Genomic DNA, 16,360 nt, shown 5'->3' with positions numbered 1-16,360 from the left:
TTACCCCTTTGCACAAGCACTCGACATTTAAGATATTTATAATTTTAAAAAATGTCTTCCTAATAAACAAAATATTCACAAGGTATATCAAGCCGCCATCTTTTTTTTTTTTTACCAGCTACATCAATGGCAAATTTTGGCGAAAAGTTCGATATAGAATGATAATTAGTATTAAAATGTACGCAAATAAGTACATATAGAGTAATCCTGAATTTTTAAATATTGCAAATATTTGTTGATATAGGTTCTTTAAAATCTTTGAGATATAGAAAATTTTGTTCCATGTTTTCATAATTGTAAATGTAGCGGTACAACTTTGATTTACTAAAGATCTAATATTATAATAGAATCCTTCATTTACAATAACAGCTATGTGTTGAGAAGAATTTTGAGGCGTGCTGTGAGATATGGAACGGAAAAGCTAAATGCCCGTCCAGGAATGTTTGCATCACTTGTGGATGTGGTAGTGAAATCTCTGGTAAGGGTACAACTTTGTCTTGTTATAAAAAACTTGTATCAAAAGATATTTACCAACAAATACAGAAGGAATTTTCTGTTTATTTCAGGGCGATGCTTTCCCAGAACTTAAAAAAGACCCAGAGATGGTAAGTTATACAATTTATCTCAGTGTACAGAGTAACCTAAAGAAAGTAAATCTGAAACCAGGGATACACTTATTGTTGTCAGAAGTTTGTTTCAGTTGGTTAGAATTATATCTCTTTCAGGGGAGACATACTTTCTGTCCTTCCGTCCGTCTGTCTGTCACAAAATCTTGTGAACGCTTCTCCTCCAATATGGCTAATCGGATAAACTTGAAACTTTGTACAATGCTTCATTGCCATTTGTAGATGTGCATATTGTTGGGATAGGAGGATCCAAATATTTTCCTAAAAGTTATAGTGGAACTAAGAGGGGTGGAGGATGTGAAATAGCTTGTGAACACCTCTCCTCCTATATGGCTTATCGCAATGAAATTTCAACATTTTTCAAAAGGGTCCTGTTGCTCTCAAATTGGGAAAGATTGTCAACATTTTGATCAACTTGGGAAAACCTAGTCATCATTGTAATTATTCTAAATATATCAAACAAGAAATCAAATACAAATTGATGTCATTCCTCTTTTATTTTACATATTTAACTTCTTTTCTTTAAGTTCTTAAAATTTTCGACTATTCTTTGTAAATCATCTAGAATTGATGTGTCTTTGTCATGTCATACATTGAACTTATTTTTCAACAAACACGTTTTTTGCCAGTTTTTATTATTTGGAAAAGTGCATGTTAAATTGGGGAAAAATTGGTAATTTTTGGGAGGGCAAAGGGCAGATATGCGGACCTAAAATGGGTCTTAAAAAATCACTGTATTGGATAGATTTGAAACTTTTGTACAATGCTTCATTGCCATTTGTAGATATGCATATTATCAGGACGGGGGGGATCCAATTATTTTCCTAAAAGTTATAGTGGATCTAAGAGGGGTGGAGGATGTTAAAATAGCTTGTGAACGCTTCTTCTCCTATATGGCTTATCCGATAGACTTGAAATTTTGTACAATACTTCAATGCCATTTGCAGATGTGCATATTGCATGGACAGGAGGATCCAATTGTTGTCCTTTAAGTTATAGTGGATCTGAGGGATGGAGGGTGTAAAATAGTTTGTGAACACTTCTCCTATGTGGCTTATGGGAATTCATAATGTCTATGTTCCTGCTCATGCTTTCACCTCCATACTATACAGTACATTAAGGGGAAGAGGTTTCATGTGGAGTATTTACAATTTGGGAAGCTGGGGGAGACATTTGTTTTTCATAAAAACAATCTCTAGATTCATTATTTTGTGTGATTTGTGAATTGATTGGCACTTTGTTGCCAGTAGGTGTTTATTTCTGGTTTTTAACTGAGTTAATGTTGAAAGATAATGCAGCTACACGGTTTCTCCTCTGGCTCTTTCTGTATTCCAGTAGTGTCCATCATATCCGTCTCTGTGGCGTTTCACTGTGTTGCCATACATCTTACCTGTTACCATATTATTGCTATGTTCTACAGGACAGGAAAAATCAGCAAAAAATACAATTGCAAGATATTCTTAAAAACAGAATTCAGATATTCTTTTTATCATTGTAAAGCAACTGCAGAATTGGAAATGCAGGGTATAATTTGCTGCCTTTTTGGGATCAAATCGCAAAAATTTCCAGAAAATACCCGCAATATGATCTCTTTCTAACGTGTTTCACAAATGATCTAACCATGTTTTTCTGGTTCATTTTACATTTGTAGTGTATTGTTACTGGAAAAAAATAATTCATATACAAGGTCAGGTAACCTGCACTGGGCATAAACCTTCATGGGTGGGAAAGAATTAATACAATGCTACCCGGTAAATGCTAATGTTTAATACAATGCTACCCGGTAAATGCTAATGTTTAATACAATGCTACCCGGTAAATGTTAATGTTTGATTTGAGTTCAACTCCTATTTTTCAGATCAAAGATATCATCAATGAGGAAGAATCCCAGTTTTTGAAGACACTTACCAGAGGTCGAAGGTTATTAGAAAGAACAATTGGCAAACTAGGGGAGACAACCTCTCTACCAGGTATGATTTAATGGAAGAAAATATGTTATCTTTCATCAAGTAAATGTCCATTTTAATTTTTCTTTTTCTCAAAAGAAATTTGGAACAATAATCAAAAAGTTCTTTTAGACATTGTCAGTTGTGTATAGTTTTATCATTCTGTTTAAAAAAAAAAAGGCCTAAACGATATGGTAGACTATCAACGAAAGTTTTGAATGATTTCTTGCCTGAATATTGTAGGTGACATTGCGTGGAGGTTATATGACACGTATGGATTTCCTGTGGACCTGACATCTCTGATGGCAGAGGAGAAAGGAATGGAAGTTGACATGCAGGCTTATAAAGATGCAAAAAAGAAGGCACAGGTAAACTGTAGTAAATTTATTTGTAATAAATATCGGAGGCCTGTTCAGCCGAGCGTGCGTCTGTAAACATCCCCAATATAATCCTCTGGTACTAGAGACGAGCACTCACGGGCGCCCACTCTACTGAACAGGCTTCAGATAAGATAGGTTTATTATGATGATTATATATATATTCCAAAAAAAATAAAGAAGGTGCAAGTAAATTTTGTGATGAATATCCAGGGATTTAGCAAGGTTCTTTTTACTGATGGTAAAGGGTACCATTTGCCCTTGTGACTAAAAATTAAGATTTCCCCTTTCACAGGTAAAATGCCCCTGTCAATGGTCGAAAATATATAAATTGGAGAACTTGCTTACACAAAACTCTTTGAATTCAAACAAAAATCCTTTATATGTATTCTGCTGTCATTTTCCACAATTATAAAATCCAACAATACATGTGATAATTATTGTTCAGTCATTTATACTCTTGCCCTGAGATATTCAAGATGAGAAGGGTGAATTCTAATTTCTTGTTACTTTTTTTGGTGACAAAATCTAGCTTAAAAAGAAATTCAATGTTACCCTCAACTACGAACACTATTTATAGTACTATATATAACGTAACAAATGAGAATTAGCATTTTGCAGCTGTTATTAATTGTATTGTCATTAGCAGTACACAGTTAATGAGCATTGTGTTTTACAGGATTTATCCCAGGGATCAGGTGGGACTGTCACTGACTTGATAGGACTGGATGTGCATGCTATCAGTGATCTACAAAACAGGAACATTCCTACCACAGATGATTCCCCTAAATACAAATACCAGGCCTCAGAGAGTGGCAGATATAGTAAGTCCGTGTCATAATTACCAGGCCTCAGAGAGTGGCAGATATAGTAAGTCCGTGTCATAATTACCAGACCTCAGAGAGTGACAGATATAGTAAGTCCGTGTCATAATTACCAGGCCTCAGAGAGTGGCAGATATAGTAAGTCCGTGTCATAATTACCAGGCCTCAGAGAGTGGCAGATATAGTAAGTCCGTGTCATAATTACCAGGCCTCAGAGAGTGGCAGATATAGTAAGTCCGTGTCATAATTACCAGGCCTCAGAGAGTGGCAGATATAGTAAGTCCGTGTCATAATTACCAGGCCTCAGAGAGTGGCAGATATAGTAAGTCCGTGTCATAATTACCAGGCCTCAGAGAGTGGCAGATACAGTAAGTCCGTGTCATCTTTGTCACCCAATGAAAGAGGAAATGATTTCCAATTTAGGAAGTAGATATATTTACAAGTTTTTAGCTCACCTAAGCTGCAAGGTGAAGTGAGCTTTTCTGATCACTTTTTGTTCAACATCCATCTGTCCTTCTGTTCACCCATCTGTAAACATTAAACATTTTTTACTTCTCCAGAATCATGGGGCTAATTCAAGTTTATTCAAATGAAGGGTCATGCTCCTTCCAAAGGGGAGATAATCAAGAAAAGGTAAAAATAGGTTGGAGTCATTTAAATATCATCTTCTCAAGAACCACTGGGCCAGAAAACGTTGAAAATTACTTAAAAGCTTCCTTATGTATAAAAATAGATTCAAGTTTGTTTAAATCATGGCCTCCGGGGGTAGAGTGGGGCCACAATAGGGGATCAAAGTTTAACTTATGGATATTTAGGAACAACCTTTAAAAATCTTCTTCTCAAGAAAAGTCCATGATTAGTCATATAGATATGCAAGCATCCCTAGGTAGTGCAGATTCAAGTTTGTTCAAATCATGACTCCCAGGGGAAGTTTGGGGCCACAATAGGGGATCAAAGTTTTACATAAGAATTTATGGGGAAACATCTTTAAAATCTTCATTTCAACAACAGCAGGTCCATGATTAGTCATAGTGATATGCAAGTATCTTCATGTAGTTCAAATTCAAGTTCGTTCACATTATGGGCCCCAGGGATAGGGTGGGGGCCACAAAAAGAGGTGAAAGTTTTATAGATAAGTTTATTCCAATTTTGGGCCAAGAGGGCATAACAACAAGACAGCTTATAAAGAAGGAAATTTATATAAAAAAACAAAACAAAACAAAAAACAAGTTTACAACATTAACTACAGATTACATGAACTGCAAACTACATGTGGATGTAGCATGTGGGGGAAACAAGTACATACATATATGATTTACAAATCAGGTGTATACATAAGTAAATGGACAATATCAGTGTTATACCAACATATGAATAATAAACTATGAACAGGGGACGTATTGTTTTTGTTGTGTCAGTCTTTCTTTCGGAAACCTTTAACCTCACTCATAACTTTTGAATGGTGAGTGATAGGGTTCTCATATTTCATATGTGCATTCTTTGTGACAAGACCTTTTGAATGGCACAGAAGTTTTTAACGTTATGACCTTGACCTTGGAGTTTGACCTATTTAAGAAAAAACCTACCCTATTCAATATTTCCTAAACTTTAAATATTTAAGGTAGAGCTTTTATATTTCATATATAGATTTCTTATGGCAATACCTTTCATTTGATTTGAGATCTTGACCTTCTCCAAAACAGCAAGGTCATGTTAGTCTTATGGATATTAAGGCATCTCAGTGTTGTGTGAATTCAAGTTTGGTTATGTCATGACCCTTTGGGGTAGGTTGGGCCACAATTTGGGGTAAAAAAAAAATTCATGGGAATAAAGATGGGGAAAAACATCTTTTAAAAATCACCACAGTTGCTCTACAGAAAGGCCATGTTGACTCAGGTTAGCGATCTTGGTTAAACTACTTATCCTCAACCATTTTCATGTCTTTTTCTGCTATATGTTTTCCTTTTGCTATTATGAACTTCTCTCTGAAGTTACCTACATTTGTACAATGTAAAATAACCAGTCACCAAATCTTCATTGTAGTAAAAGTATGGAATTACCCACAATTCAAATCCTGTATGAAAATAAATGACCAGTAAAGAGTGACATGTCTTCAAACAAGAAATCAAGTGAACATGGCTTTATTTTTGAAGCCACAGAAAATTTATTTCTAAAAAAAATTGTGATTGTAACAGTAAATAGTATAAATGTCTTTACAGCATTTGAACCAGCAACTGGTAAAGTGATAGCCCTGCGTAAGAATAAAGAGTTTGTAGAGGAAGTGTCGTCAGGGGAGGAGTGTGGTGTGTTACTGGACAGAACTAGCTTCTACGCTGAACAGGGAGGACAGATCTACGACACCGGATTCATGGTCAAAGAAAATGATCCTGTAAGCTCAGAAAACTGAAGCAAAATCTCTGAAAATCACAGAGTTTTCATTGTTTTAGAAACCAGATTGCAATTTTCATTGTTTCAGAAACCAGATTGCGCACATGTTTATTTGGTGCATGTACATTTCATGTCAATCAGGAAACTTGATGAAATTTTATTTCACATGTTTGGTTTTGTAAATTTACATGTGAAATGAAATTTTTAATGAGTGATTGATGTTGTTCAAGGGACGAAATTAATAGATAACATTGTGAGAACTACGGGAACTAAAATTAACTCTTTTCATGTGATACCCACCTGGGCCCCTAACTATCAAATTCTAAAAGCCTTCAATGATATTTGGTCATTCGTAAAATATAACATAAATTTCATAGTTTTTTCCTTTAATTTATGTATTTCATGTCAACGTTACAACTGTTGTTTCAGATGAATTGAGATGAAAACATTATCACAAAATATTTGGCACATTTCAATTTCATCTATTTCCAATAAACAATCCAATATGTCACTTTCATCTTCTGACCCATCTGAATCCTCCCTCTCTGTCATTTTGAACCCGCTCATTCTGTTTGACTCCAAGTTTTGACCTCTATCTTCCTTACTTTTCTCAACTCATCTGACTCTATCACTCTCTTCATATCTACTATAGCCCTCCATGTATTTACTCCAACTACTTCTTTTCTTCTTCCAATCTTTTTCCTTCTACTTTCTCTTCTCTTTGTTGCATTGCATAGTCTATATTTACTTTCTGATGCCTTTTAAATTCAGGCTTCGTAGACCTTCAGAGTCTCATTTTAAAATGTTTTAATTGCAAGAGTGAAATGAAATGTTGAATTAAAATAATTTTTTACTTCCTTTTTATTTTTCGACTGAAATAACTAGTTAACAAAGCTTTTGACTACATCATGTTCCATAAAAACTTCAAAATACGGTCTTATTGTCAGCAGTAGTTGATTTACATGCTAGGCACACCATACTCGTGTATGTGTCCTCAAGCCATTTTCTATTTGTTTTCTATTCAGACCTGAACAGATGCCACCGGTTTTTTTTTTGGTTTTTAGCTCACCTGAGCTGAAAGCTCAAGTGAGCTTTTCTGATCACCCGTATTCCAGCGTCCGTCCGTCCGTCTGTCCGTCTGTAAACTTTTCACATTTTCAACTTCTTCTCAACAACCACTGGGCCAATTTCAACCATAGTTGGCACAAAACATCCTTAGGTAAAGGGAATTCTAAATTGTTAAAATAAAGGGCCAGGCGACCTTCCAAGGGGAGATAATCAAGAAAAGGTAAAAATAGGGTAGGGTCATTAAAAAATCTTCTTCTCAAGAACCACTGAGCCAGAAAAGCTGAGATTTATATGAAAGTTTCCTTATATAATGCAGATTCTAAATTGTTAAAATAATGGCCCCCGGGGATCGGATGGGGCCACAATAGGGGATCAAAGTTTTACATACAAATATATAGGGAAAATCTTTAAAAATCTTCTTCTCAAGAACCACTGAGCTAAAAAAGCTGAGATTTATATGAAAGCTTCCTTATATAATGCAGATTCTAAATTGTTAAAATCATGGCCCCCGGGGGTCGGATGGGGCCACAATAGGGGATCAAATTTTACATACAAATATATAGGGAAAATCTTTAAAAATCTTCTTCTCAAGAACCACTGAGCCAGAAAAGCTGAGATTTATATGAAAGCTTCCTTATATAATGCAGATTCTAAATTGTTAAAATCATGGCCCCCGGGGGTCGGATTGGGCCACAATAGGGGGTCAAAGTTTTACATACAAATATATAGGGAAAATCTTTAAAAATCTTCTTCTCAAGAACCACTGAGCCAAAAAAGCTGAGATTTATATGAAAGCTTTCTTATATAATGCAGATTCTAAATTGTTAAAATCATGGCCCCCAGGGGTCGGATGGGGCCATAATAGGGGATTAAAGTTTTACATACAAATATATAGGGAAAATCTTTAAAAATCTTCTTCTCAAGAACCATTGGGCCAAAGAAGTTCACATTTACATGAAAGCTTTCTGACATAGTGTAGATTCAAGTTTGCAAAAACCATGGCCTCCAGGGGTAGGTTTGGGGCCATAATAGGGACTACGGTTTTACATGCAAATAGATATGGAAAATCTTCTGATATGGACCAAGGTGACTCAGGTGAGCGATGTGGCCCATGGGCCTCTTGTTTTTAATACAAGTAATTGTACTTTTCGTTCCTCTTTTAAATTCAGGGATTTTGATCCCTTTTAAAAATCTCCACATTTTAATCATCATTCAATAACTTAGATGGAAAATGAAAGTAAAATAGTGCTAATATATAAAGGAGGCATATTACGGAGTCAATGCACATGTATTCAAACTCAGAAACAACAGAGAATTTGGAATTGTAAAACAAATGCCATTTGCAATTGCTAATTTTAGTCCCTAGAACCACATTGTCATAAGTTCTATGAATGTTAACAATAGAGAACATTATGAGAACTCTATTTTTACAAGTTTGTAATATGAAATTTTGCATGGATAGATCATCACAAATAAATTCAGATGTACAGTTTGTATTGATTAGAATATTTCAAAGTCTCTACAGTTTGTGTTGTACAACAACTTATGATTGTGTTCATTCTGTTTAGGAAGTGGAGTTTAATGTAAGAAACGTCCAGGTCAGAGCAGGGTATGTTTTGCACATCGGTGTAATGGAGGGAGTTCTACGGATTGGAGATATTGTACAGCTCAGTATTGATGAGGTGAGATCAAATTAAAGATATGTCAACAGGGATCAGCTACACCATAAAAAAAGAAGAAGCAAAACTGAGGGGAAATTTGGGAAGTGTGATTCTGTTCACTTCTGTTTTTAACTGATTTCTATAGGAAAACTTATATGTGTATCATGACATACCAGTAATAAATGCAGACAATAATGAAATGCCTCACAGAAAGAAGTGATTTTGATCTTACTCGGGTAGAACATATTTAAAGGTCCCAGGTAATTATTTAGTGCACGACTACCAGAAAACAGCTTTTATTCTTGTTTGAGAAAAATCCTCATCGCCTCCTCACATCTATTGATCACTGGGAACCAATCATTATATTAAATAAATGATCAATTGTTTAAGTCAGATCACTCACACGTATTACTTGGCGATTTATGACAAAAAGTAGTGGTAAGTAAAAATTGCTTACAGTATTTGAAAGCACTCTTAACATTATTCAGGAAAGAAGATGCTCAGTGATGAAAAACCACACAGGAACTCACATGCTGAACTTTGGACTTCGAGAAATACTCAAGGAGGCAGACCAGAGGGGCTCACTGGTTGCTCCAGACAGGCTGAGGTTTGACTTCACTGCCAAGGTACATGTATTAACTAGTGCTATAAGTCAGGAAATTAACATTCCATAAAATTGCCACAGCAATGTAGAAGTATGTGAGGAGTGGCATTTCTTTCTAAACTATCGGGAGAGGATTTTACACATTGTAAAATGTGTATGTTCTCTTTCAGGGTGCCATGAAAGTATCAGAGGTGAAACAGGTGGAAGAGGTTGTGAATAAAATAGCCGACAAAAATGGAGTGGTGTTTGACATGAATGTCAGTCTGGCTGTTGCTAAGGCGATACAGGGACTACGGGCTGTGTTTGATGAGGTTTGTCTCAATTAATTTATATTTTTGAAAGTGTCTTTGATCATATTTTTTTTAAACACTTGAAATGTCAATATCATTTGATTAACTGCCAATATGAGTGGGATAAATGAAAGCACTATTCTTAGAGAATATATATATATGTATGTATGTATTTGTGTGTGTGTGTATGAACATGTAATTCATGGGAAGGGTTATTGAAAAATCCCCATAAAGATGAAAAATACTAGCACATATACATGAACAGAGTAAAGCCCTGTTGTGTTGCTATGGAATAATGAGACACTTAATTTTCTTCCTCCTTAGGTATACCCTGACCCTGTCAGAGTATTATCGATAGGAACAGATGTTAAGGACTTAGTGGAGGACCCTATGGGGCCCGGTGCCTCTGTTACATCAGTGGAATTCTGTGGAGGAACGTAAGTCTTGCAGACTGCTGAGATTAATGTACCAATCTTATACAATGTACATGTGAACCACTTTCTTAAATTGCAATGAGGAACTTATCTATTTTGAAATTTGCTGAAAAAAGTGCACATGCATTTGAATTTTCTCTGCAGGCATTTGAAAAGAGCTGGACATATAGGAAAGATGGTAATCGTATCTGAAGAAGCCATTGCTAAAGGAATCAGGAGAATTATTGCTCTTACTGGATCTGAGGCACTGAAGGTAATTCTGCCTGAAATAATTAACATCAGCATACTTTTGCGGATTGTTCTTGGAAATAGTGAATTTAATAGTATATATTGTGAAAATTTCAGACAATCCATCAGTACAAAAGTGTGTGATGCATTGTACCTTGTTTAAACCACCCCTGCACAGAAATAATTTGGATTTTTTTTTTAAATAGTAGACTGTTTTAAACTTCTTTCTTTTGTGTATCTGTCTAACAGGCATTACATAAGGCTGACGTTTTGGAGAAATCACTATCACAGTTACAGACTGAGGTAGAGGAAGGGCTGAAGACGAAATCTGTCTCTGAAAAGGAGCTCACCCGCAAAATAGTGTCCTTTGATGATGTGAGTGGTGCATGATATCTTTAAACAAATGATGAAAACAATTTAACAGTACAAAGAGTTTCCCAAACAAATTTAGGGAGACTTATTGATTTGATGAGGGGTGTTTGGGATGGTTTCCAGATGATGATATCAGTAGTCATTTTGAAATTCGTAATTGAACACAAAGTATTCTCACTTTTGTCATTCCTGAGTTATGTCCCTTAATAAGGCCAATTCAACTTAATTGATAGATTATCATCCCCGCCCGCCCCTAAAAAATTGGCCATCCCCGAATTTTTTTATTTTGCGAAACTTGCAATTTCCAGAATATTTTCATGTCCGACTCCGGTATTTACACTTCTTGATTACATTTCTGGTATACCAACGTGAAAAGCCACGTGACGAAAATAGATCTATATGGTTTTCATAATTTCTCACGTTCTTACAGACGTAAATCTTGAAGAAGTTAGGTATATTTATGTTTTATCCTTAAATTAAAGCCTAACCTGGAATTAGTCTATGAAAATAGCATAGATTGATATCCATCTGCCATTAAATGATGCGGATCTGTTGAAATAAAAACTCGTTTGTCTTTAATATTTTTCTCAGAAAATAAAAATAAGAAAATAAAATCCTCCCACCCACCCCCTACTTTTTGCTGACCCTGGATGATAATCTACTAATTAAGTTGAATTGACCTAAAGTGGAATATAGCAAAAGTTTTGGTATCTGGAGTATAATGTAAACCTTGACCAAATGATGTAAAACTTGGGAATTTTATAAAGGCCCTATAAACACACAGCCTGACTCTCTTTCAAAATTTACCGATAAACCTTTTTGTTATTCTGGAGGATGCTATTTGATAATTGCATTCTGGGATACCAGTCTCCGTCTATGTTAATCTGGATCAGCTTTATCAGGAAATCAAGAAAAATTCTGTTAAAAATATCAACCAAGTGTAACTCTGCTCAAGTTTATGACCTAGTCTGAATTGGTGATCTATTTACATGTTAGGCTAGCAGTAAACATCAAAGTACATGTATCAATGACTTCATAGTTCGATAGACATGCACTAAATATAGGTGATGAAAAATGATTTACGTAATTAGACTAACAGAAAATGTTAAAGTTTCGAGTAGATGCTATTTGTCACAAACAGCTTGTTTACAAACCAAAACAAGTCTTCTCCTTGCTTTCATTTTCGGATTACTTGCCAGTTTGAATGCCATTACTGTCAATGGAGCAAAATTTTTAAAAACAACTTATTTCAATGGCCTTTTGCTTTCTGACTACTACACATAATCAATTTCAATCCAGAGGTCAGGTGGAGGGTGAAGACCGAGACTTATACCCTTGAATAGCATTTCATATGTTGCCAAGAACAAAAGAATGTTGTGTTGAATCATCTAACAAAATTACTACTACACTGTACCATATCATGAAATACTAGCATCTTGAAATATAAAGTTAACATTTCTGATGGCAGGAGGTTTCTCAGTCTGTGATATCTTATTGGAAGAAAGATGAACTTAGATCTCATGTGAAAAAACTGAAGCAGAAAATGGATGAACTTGACAAGAACAGGAAAGCTGCCGTAATGACTGAGGTAAGTTTCAGATTGATTTATATCTGGCTCAAGAAATTTTAGCTTTTAATTAAGTGCCTATTGTTATATTGGAAATTGTTTTATTCAGGTGGTTGAGCAGGCAAAAAAGATGATTGAAGATTGTCCAAACCAGAAATTTGTTGTGCATGAATTTAAAGCAGATGCCAATGCAAAGGTACTGGTAACTCTTGAAAAGATGTCCTGTTTGTGCTCGGTTTGTCGTGTCAGGGCAGACTTTCATGTTTTTGTATTAATACATTTGTGACGTGTTTTAATAGGCCCTGGACGCCGCTATGAAGCAATACAAGGCCCTCAGTCCTGAAACTGCTGCCTTATTTTTCACTGTGGATCAGAATGCTGGAAAAATTGTATGCATGAGCTGTACGCCAAAGGTAGGTTATCTAGTAAGGTAATTACCGAGTTTATGTAATTACATGTAATTATTGGTACTGAGTTTATGTAATTACATGTAATTATTGGTACCGAGTTTATGTAATTACAGGTAATTATTGGTACCGAGTTTATGTAATTACAGGTAATTATTGGTACCGAGTTTATGTAATTACAGGTAATTATTGGTACCGAGTTTATGTAATTGCATGTAATTATTGGTACCGAGTTTATGTAATTACATGTATTGCTACCGAGTATATAGGGTGGATGAAGTAATTCCAAATCTGCATAAAAATCCAAAAGAATTCAATTTTTATAGGAAGAGTAACAATGGTTGTTTAGGATAGATACATAAAATACATTCCTTTTCATTGGTTCACCAAAGCTAAAGGATCAATTGAGTTTTTTTCCTGGCATTTGTCTTTTTCATGTAAATATTTCACATTTTTATCTTCTCAAATAACTATTGGGCCAGTTTCAACCAAACCTGACAAAAGTATCTTTAGGTAAAGGGTACATGTATTCAGGTTTTTTTCAAATGATGGACAATACCTCTCTTTAAGAGGAGGTAATTAAGAAACCGTTAGTGTAGAAAAGGTATGGTGTTTTCAAACTTGATGCCCCCACCTGCAGTAAAGTCAAATATAGGAAATCCATCAAAATATAGCATTGAATGTGGTATTCAGATTGTATGTTACATGCATTTAGTACAATGAAGAACTCAACAACAATCCTTTATATATTTTAACAGCCATAAAATAAATACTTACTGTACTTTATTATAGTTTCATCTGAATCAATAACATCAATGAAAAAAGACTGTAAAACTGGTCGTAAGGCCAATTAAAATTAATTTATAGATTATCATCCCTGCCTGCCCCTCGAAAAAGGGCCCACCCCAATTTTTTTTCATTTTCGCAAAAATTACAATTTCAAACAACTTGCTTCCCAGTGACATGAGTGAATGATTAAAGTCACAGAATGTTGGTTTTATATCTTCTACCAAGGATTCTTTGAATGTTAACTTGATTAACACTTTGTGTGATACCTTTTGTAATTAATTTTTTTTATCGCGGGGAAATTAAAGAATTATAGCCTCCCACCCGCCCATTTTTTTTGTGACCCCGGATGATAATCCACTTGTTAAGTTGAATTGGCCTAACAGTAACTTTTTTCTGTGAAAGGGACACAACTCCATCAAAAATCAACGAAACGGAACAAAACTCGAACTGTGACTCATCAATATACATCTGCATACAAAAAATCATTTCAATATCTTAATGCGTTTAGATAAAAAGTCTTGAAAACTGGTCATAACAGTAATTTTTCTATGTTAAAGGGGCACAACTCCATCAAAAATCAACAAACCGGAAAACTCAAACTTGATCTGTAACTGATCAATATACACCTGTATACAAAAAATCATCAGCTTCTAAAACAAATCTTGGGACAAAGCATCCTTGGATAAAGGGGATTCAAGTTTGGGTGTCCCTTCTACTGGGAGATAATTTCAAATTAATGAAAATTGAGTAAGATGTGTAGAAAAATCCTCCAGAGGACCTTTGAACCTGAATAGCTAAATCTTACGTGAAAGCTGAAGTCTTTCAATCAAAAACCATAGTAGTGACTTCAGTTTTGAAGGGAAATATGTTGGAAAATTCTTTTAAAATTTCCTCAAGAACCACAAGGGCAAAATTTGTCAAATTAAGATGTAGTCATCCTCATGTAGTTTAGATTCAAGTTTGGTCAAAGCATGATCCCTAGTGTCTGAAGTTAAAAGTTTAGCAGACGGAAAATTTTATGAACAATGACAGGGGTACAGTATCTTAAATTTAAAATATGCAAGCAGCTTCCTGTAGTGGATTCAGATTTGTTCATGCCATGATGCCCGGGGCTATATCCTTAAGAACTTCATGGCTAGATTAATACACATGATAATCAGGGCTCTATTCTTAAGAACTTCATGGCTAGATTAATACACATGATGCCCGGGGCTATATCCTTTAATAAGAACTTCATGGCTAGATTAACACACAGGTGTACATTTACTCTTGTCACTCAGTACATCTTACAAGACCAGGTTGTGACCACAATTAAAAGGGGTTCATGCTACTGTGTAAATTATAGTTAAAGAATATGAAGACAAATTTTAAATAATAATAAAACTGTTCAGATGAGGAATATGGTCCATGGTACCTCTGGTTTCAATGCATTTTGTAGAACTATATCTTACGATGGTGCAAATATTGATACAGTTCCTTTGTTTTTTTTAGTCCAGTATAGCTTCAGGATTGACAGCCAATGGATGGATTAGTGAGATTGTCCCCCTCATCAATGGTAAAGGTGGAGGGAAAGAAGCCTCTGCTCAAGCTACCGGCACAAACACAGGCGCTCTTAAAGAGGCCATGGACATTGCCACCAAGTTTGCAGAACTCAAGCTCTCTTGATGAAAGAATCATGGATGTTTAAATTCGATACTGGGACTATCTCAATCAACCCACAGAATTTCTTGCAGTATTGGTGCATATGTTATTAAACCATTTCTAAACAAATTTATTTATCAATGTTTCTTTACTACAATTCTAAATTATTGTAACACTACACAATATTATGTACCAGGTATCTTTTGCCTGATGGTGATGCACGGTATTAGTAAAGGATTAACCTGCAGACATTTACAGCCTTCTTGTCTGAATCATTTCATTGAACTTTTCATTCGATGAACTATAGATCGTTTTGCAACAAGGCAGAATTTTTTTATAATACATTTCTACAAACATTGACCTAGATAGGTAGAGCTTTGGAGATCTCTGTACATTTTGAAAGTCAAATAAAATTCTGTGAAATGTGAAGGAGTTTTTAGATAATTTCCAACAAGTGAGCTTTTCTGATCACATTTTGTTCTTCATCCGTCCATAAACTTTTTGCATTTTTATCTTCTTCTCCATAACCACTTGGGCCCATGTCAATCAAACTTGGTGCAAAGCATCTTTGGGTGAAGGGGATTCAAGTTTGTTCAAATGAAGAGCAATACCCCCTTTAAAGGGGAGATAATCACATAAATGCAAAAATAGGGTGGGGTCATTTAAAAATCTTAAGAACCACTTGACCAGAAAAGTTGAAATTTACATGAAAGCTTCCTGACATAGTGCAAATTCAACTTTGTTAAAGTCATGGCCCCTGAGGGTAGGGTGGGGCCACAATATGGGATCAAAGTTTTACATGCAAATATATAAAGAAAATCTTTAAAAGTCTTCTCAAGAACTATTGGGCCAGGAAAGTTGAAATTTACATGGCAGATTTCTGGCATAGTGCAGATTCAAGTTTGTTAAAATCATGGCTCCTGGGGGTAGGGTGAGGCCACAATATAGGATCAAAATTTTACCTGTGAATATACATGTATTGGGAAAATCTCTAGAAATGTTCTCAAAAACCACTTCCCCAGAAAAGTTGAAATTTACATGAAAGATTTCCAACATAGTGCAGATTCAAGTTTGTTAAAAGCATGGCATCTGGGGGTACTAGGATGGGGCCACAACAAGGGATCAAAGTTTTACATGC

The 16,360-nt window shown here is 35.2% G+C and overlaps 1 protein-coding gene across 4 annotated transcripts in view; it reads left to right on the top strand.

The window, feature by feature from the left end:
- LOC125648190 (alanine--tRNA ligase, cytoplasmic-like) overlaps positions 1 to 15,651 on the top strand; it is a 32,904-nt gene extending 17,253 nt beyond the window's left edge. For all 4 annotated transcript variants that reach the window (XM_048875167.2, XM_048875153.2, XM_056156023.1 and 1 more), the window contains exons 8-23: positions 370 to 478; positions 567 to 605; positions 2,485 to 2,596; positions 2,816 to 2,940; positions 3,629 to 3,773; positions 5,993 to 6,162; positions 8,798 to 8,911; positions 9,379 to 9,516; positions 9,665 to 9,805; positions 10,109 to 10,221; positions 10,363 to 10,471; positions 10,696 to 10,821; positions 12,287 to 12,406; positions 12,495 to 12,581; positions 12,685 to 12,798; positions 15,073 to 15,651. In XM_048875167.2, coding sequence (XP_048731124.2) covers positions 370 to 478; positions 567 to 605; positions 2,485 to 2,596; positions 2,816 to 2,940; positions 3,629 to 3,773; positions 5,993 to 6,162; positions 8,798 to 8,911; positions 9,379 to 9,516; positions 9,665 to 9,805; positions 10,109 to 10,221; positions 10,363 to 10,471; positions 10,696 to 10,821; positions 12,287 to 12,406; positions 12,495 to 12,581; positions 12,685 to 12,798; positions 15,073 to 15,246 — 1,936 coding nt within the window. In that variant the 3' untranslated portion in view covers positions 15,247 to 15,651. The remainder of the gene's footprint in view (positions 1 to 369; positions 479 to 566; positions 606 to 2,484; positions 2,597 to 2,815; positions 2,941 to 3,628; positions 3,774 to 5,992; positions 6,163 to 8,797; positions 8,912 to 9,378; positions 9,517 to 9,664; positions 9,806 to 10,108; positions 10,222 to 10,362; positions 10,472 to 10,695; positions 10,822 to 12,286; positions 12,407 to 12,494; positions 12,582 to 12,684; positions 12,799 to 15,072) is intronic.
- The last annotated feature ends 709 nt before the right edge of the window (positions 15,652 to 16,360 follow it).

This window comes from Ostrea edulis, chromosome 1 (assembly GCF_947568905.1).
Source record: "Ostrea edulis chromosome 1, xbOstEdul1.1, whole genome shotgun sequence".
Classification (NCBI taxonomy): domain Eukaryota; kingdom Metazoa; phylum Mollusca; class Bivalvia; order Ostreida; family Ostreidae; genus Ostrea; species Ostrea edulis.
The sequence above is the reverse complement of the archived record's forward strand: the minus strand, read 5'-3'. Positions and strand labels throughout refer to the sequence as shown.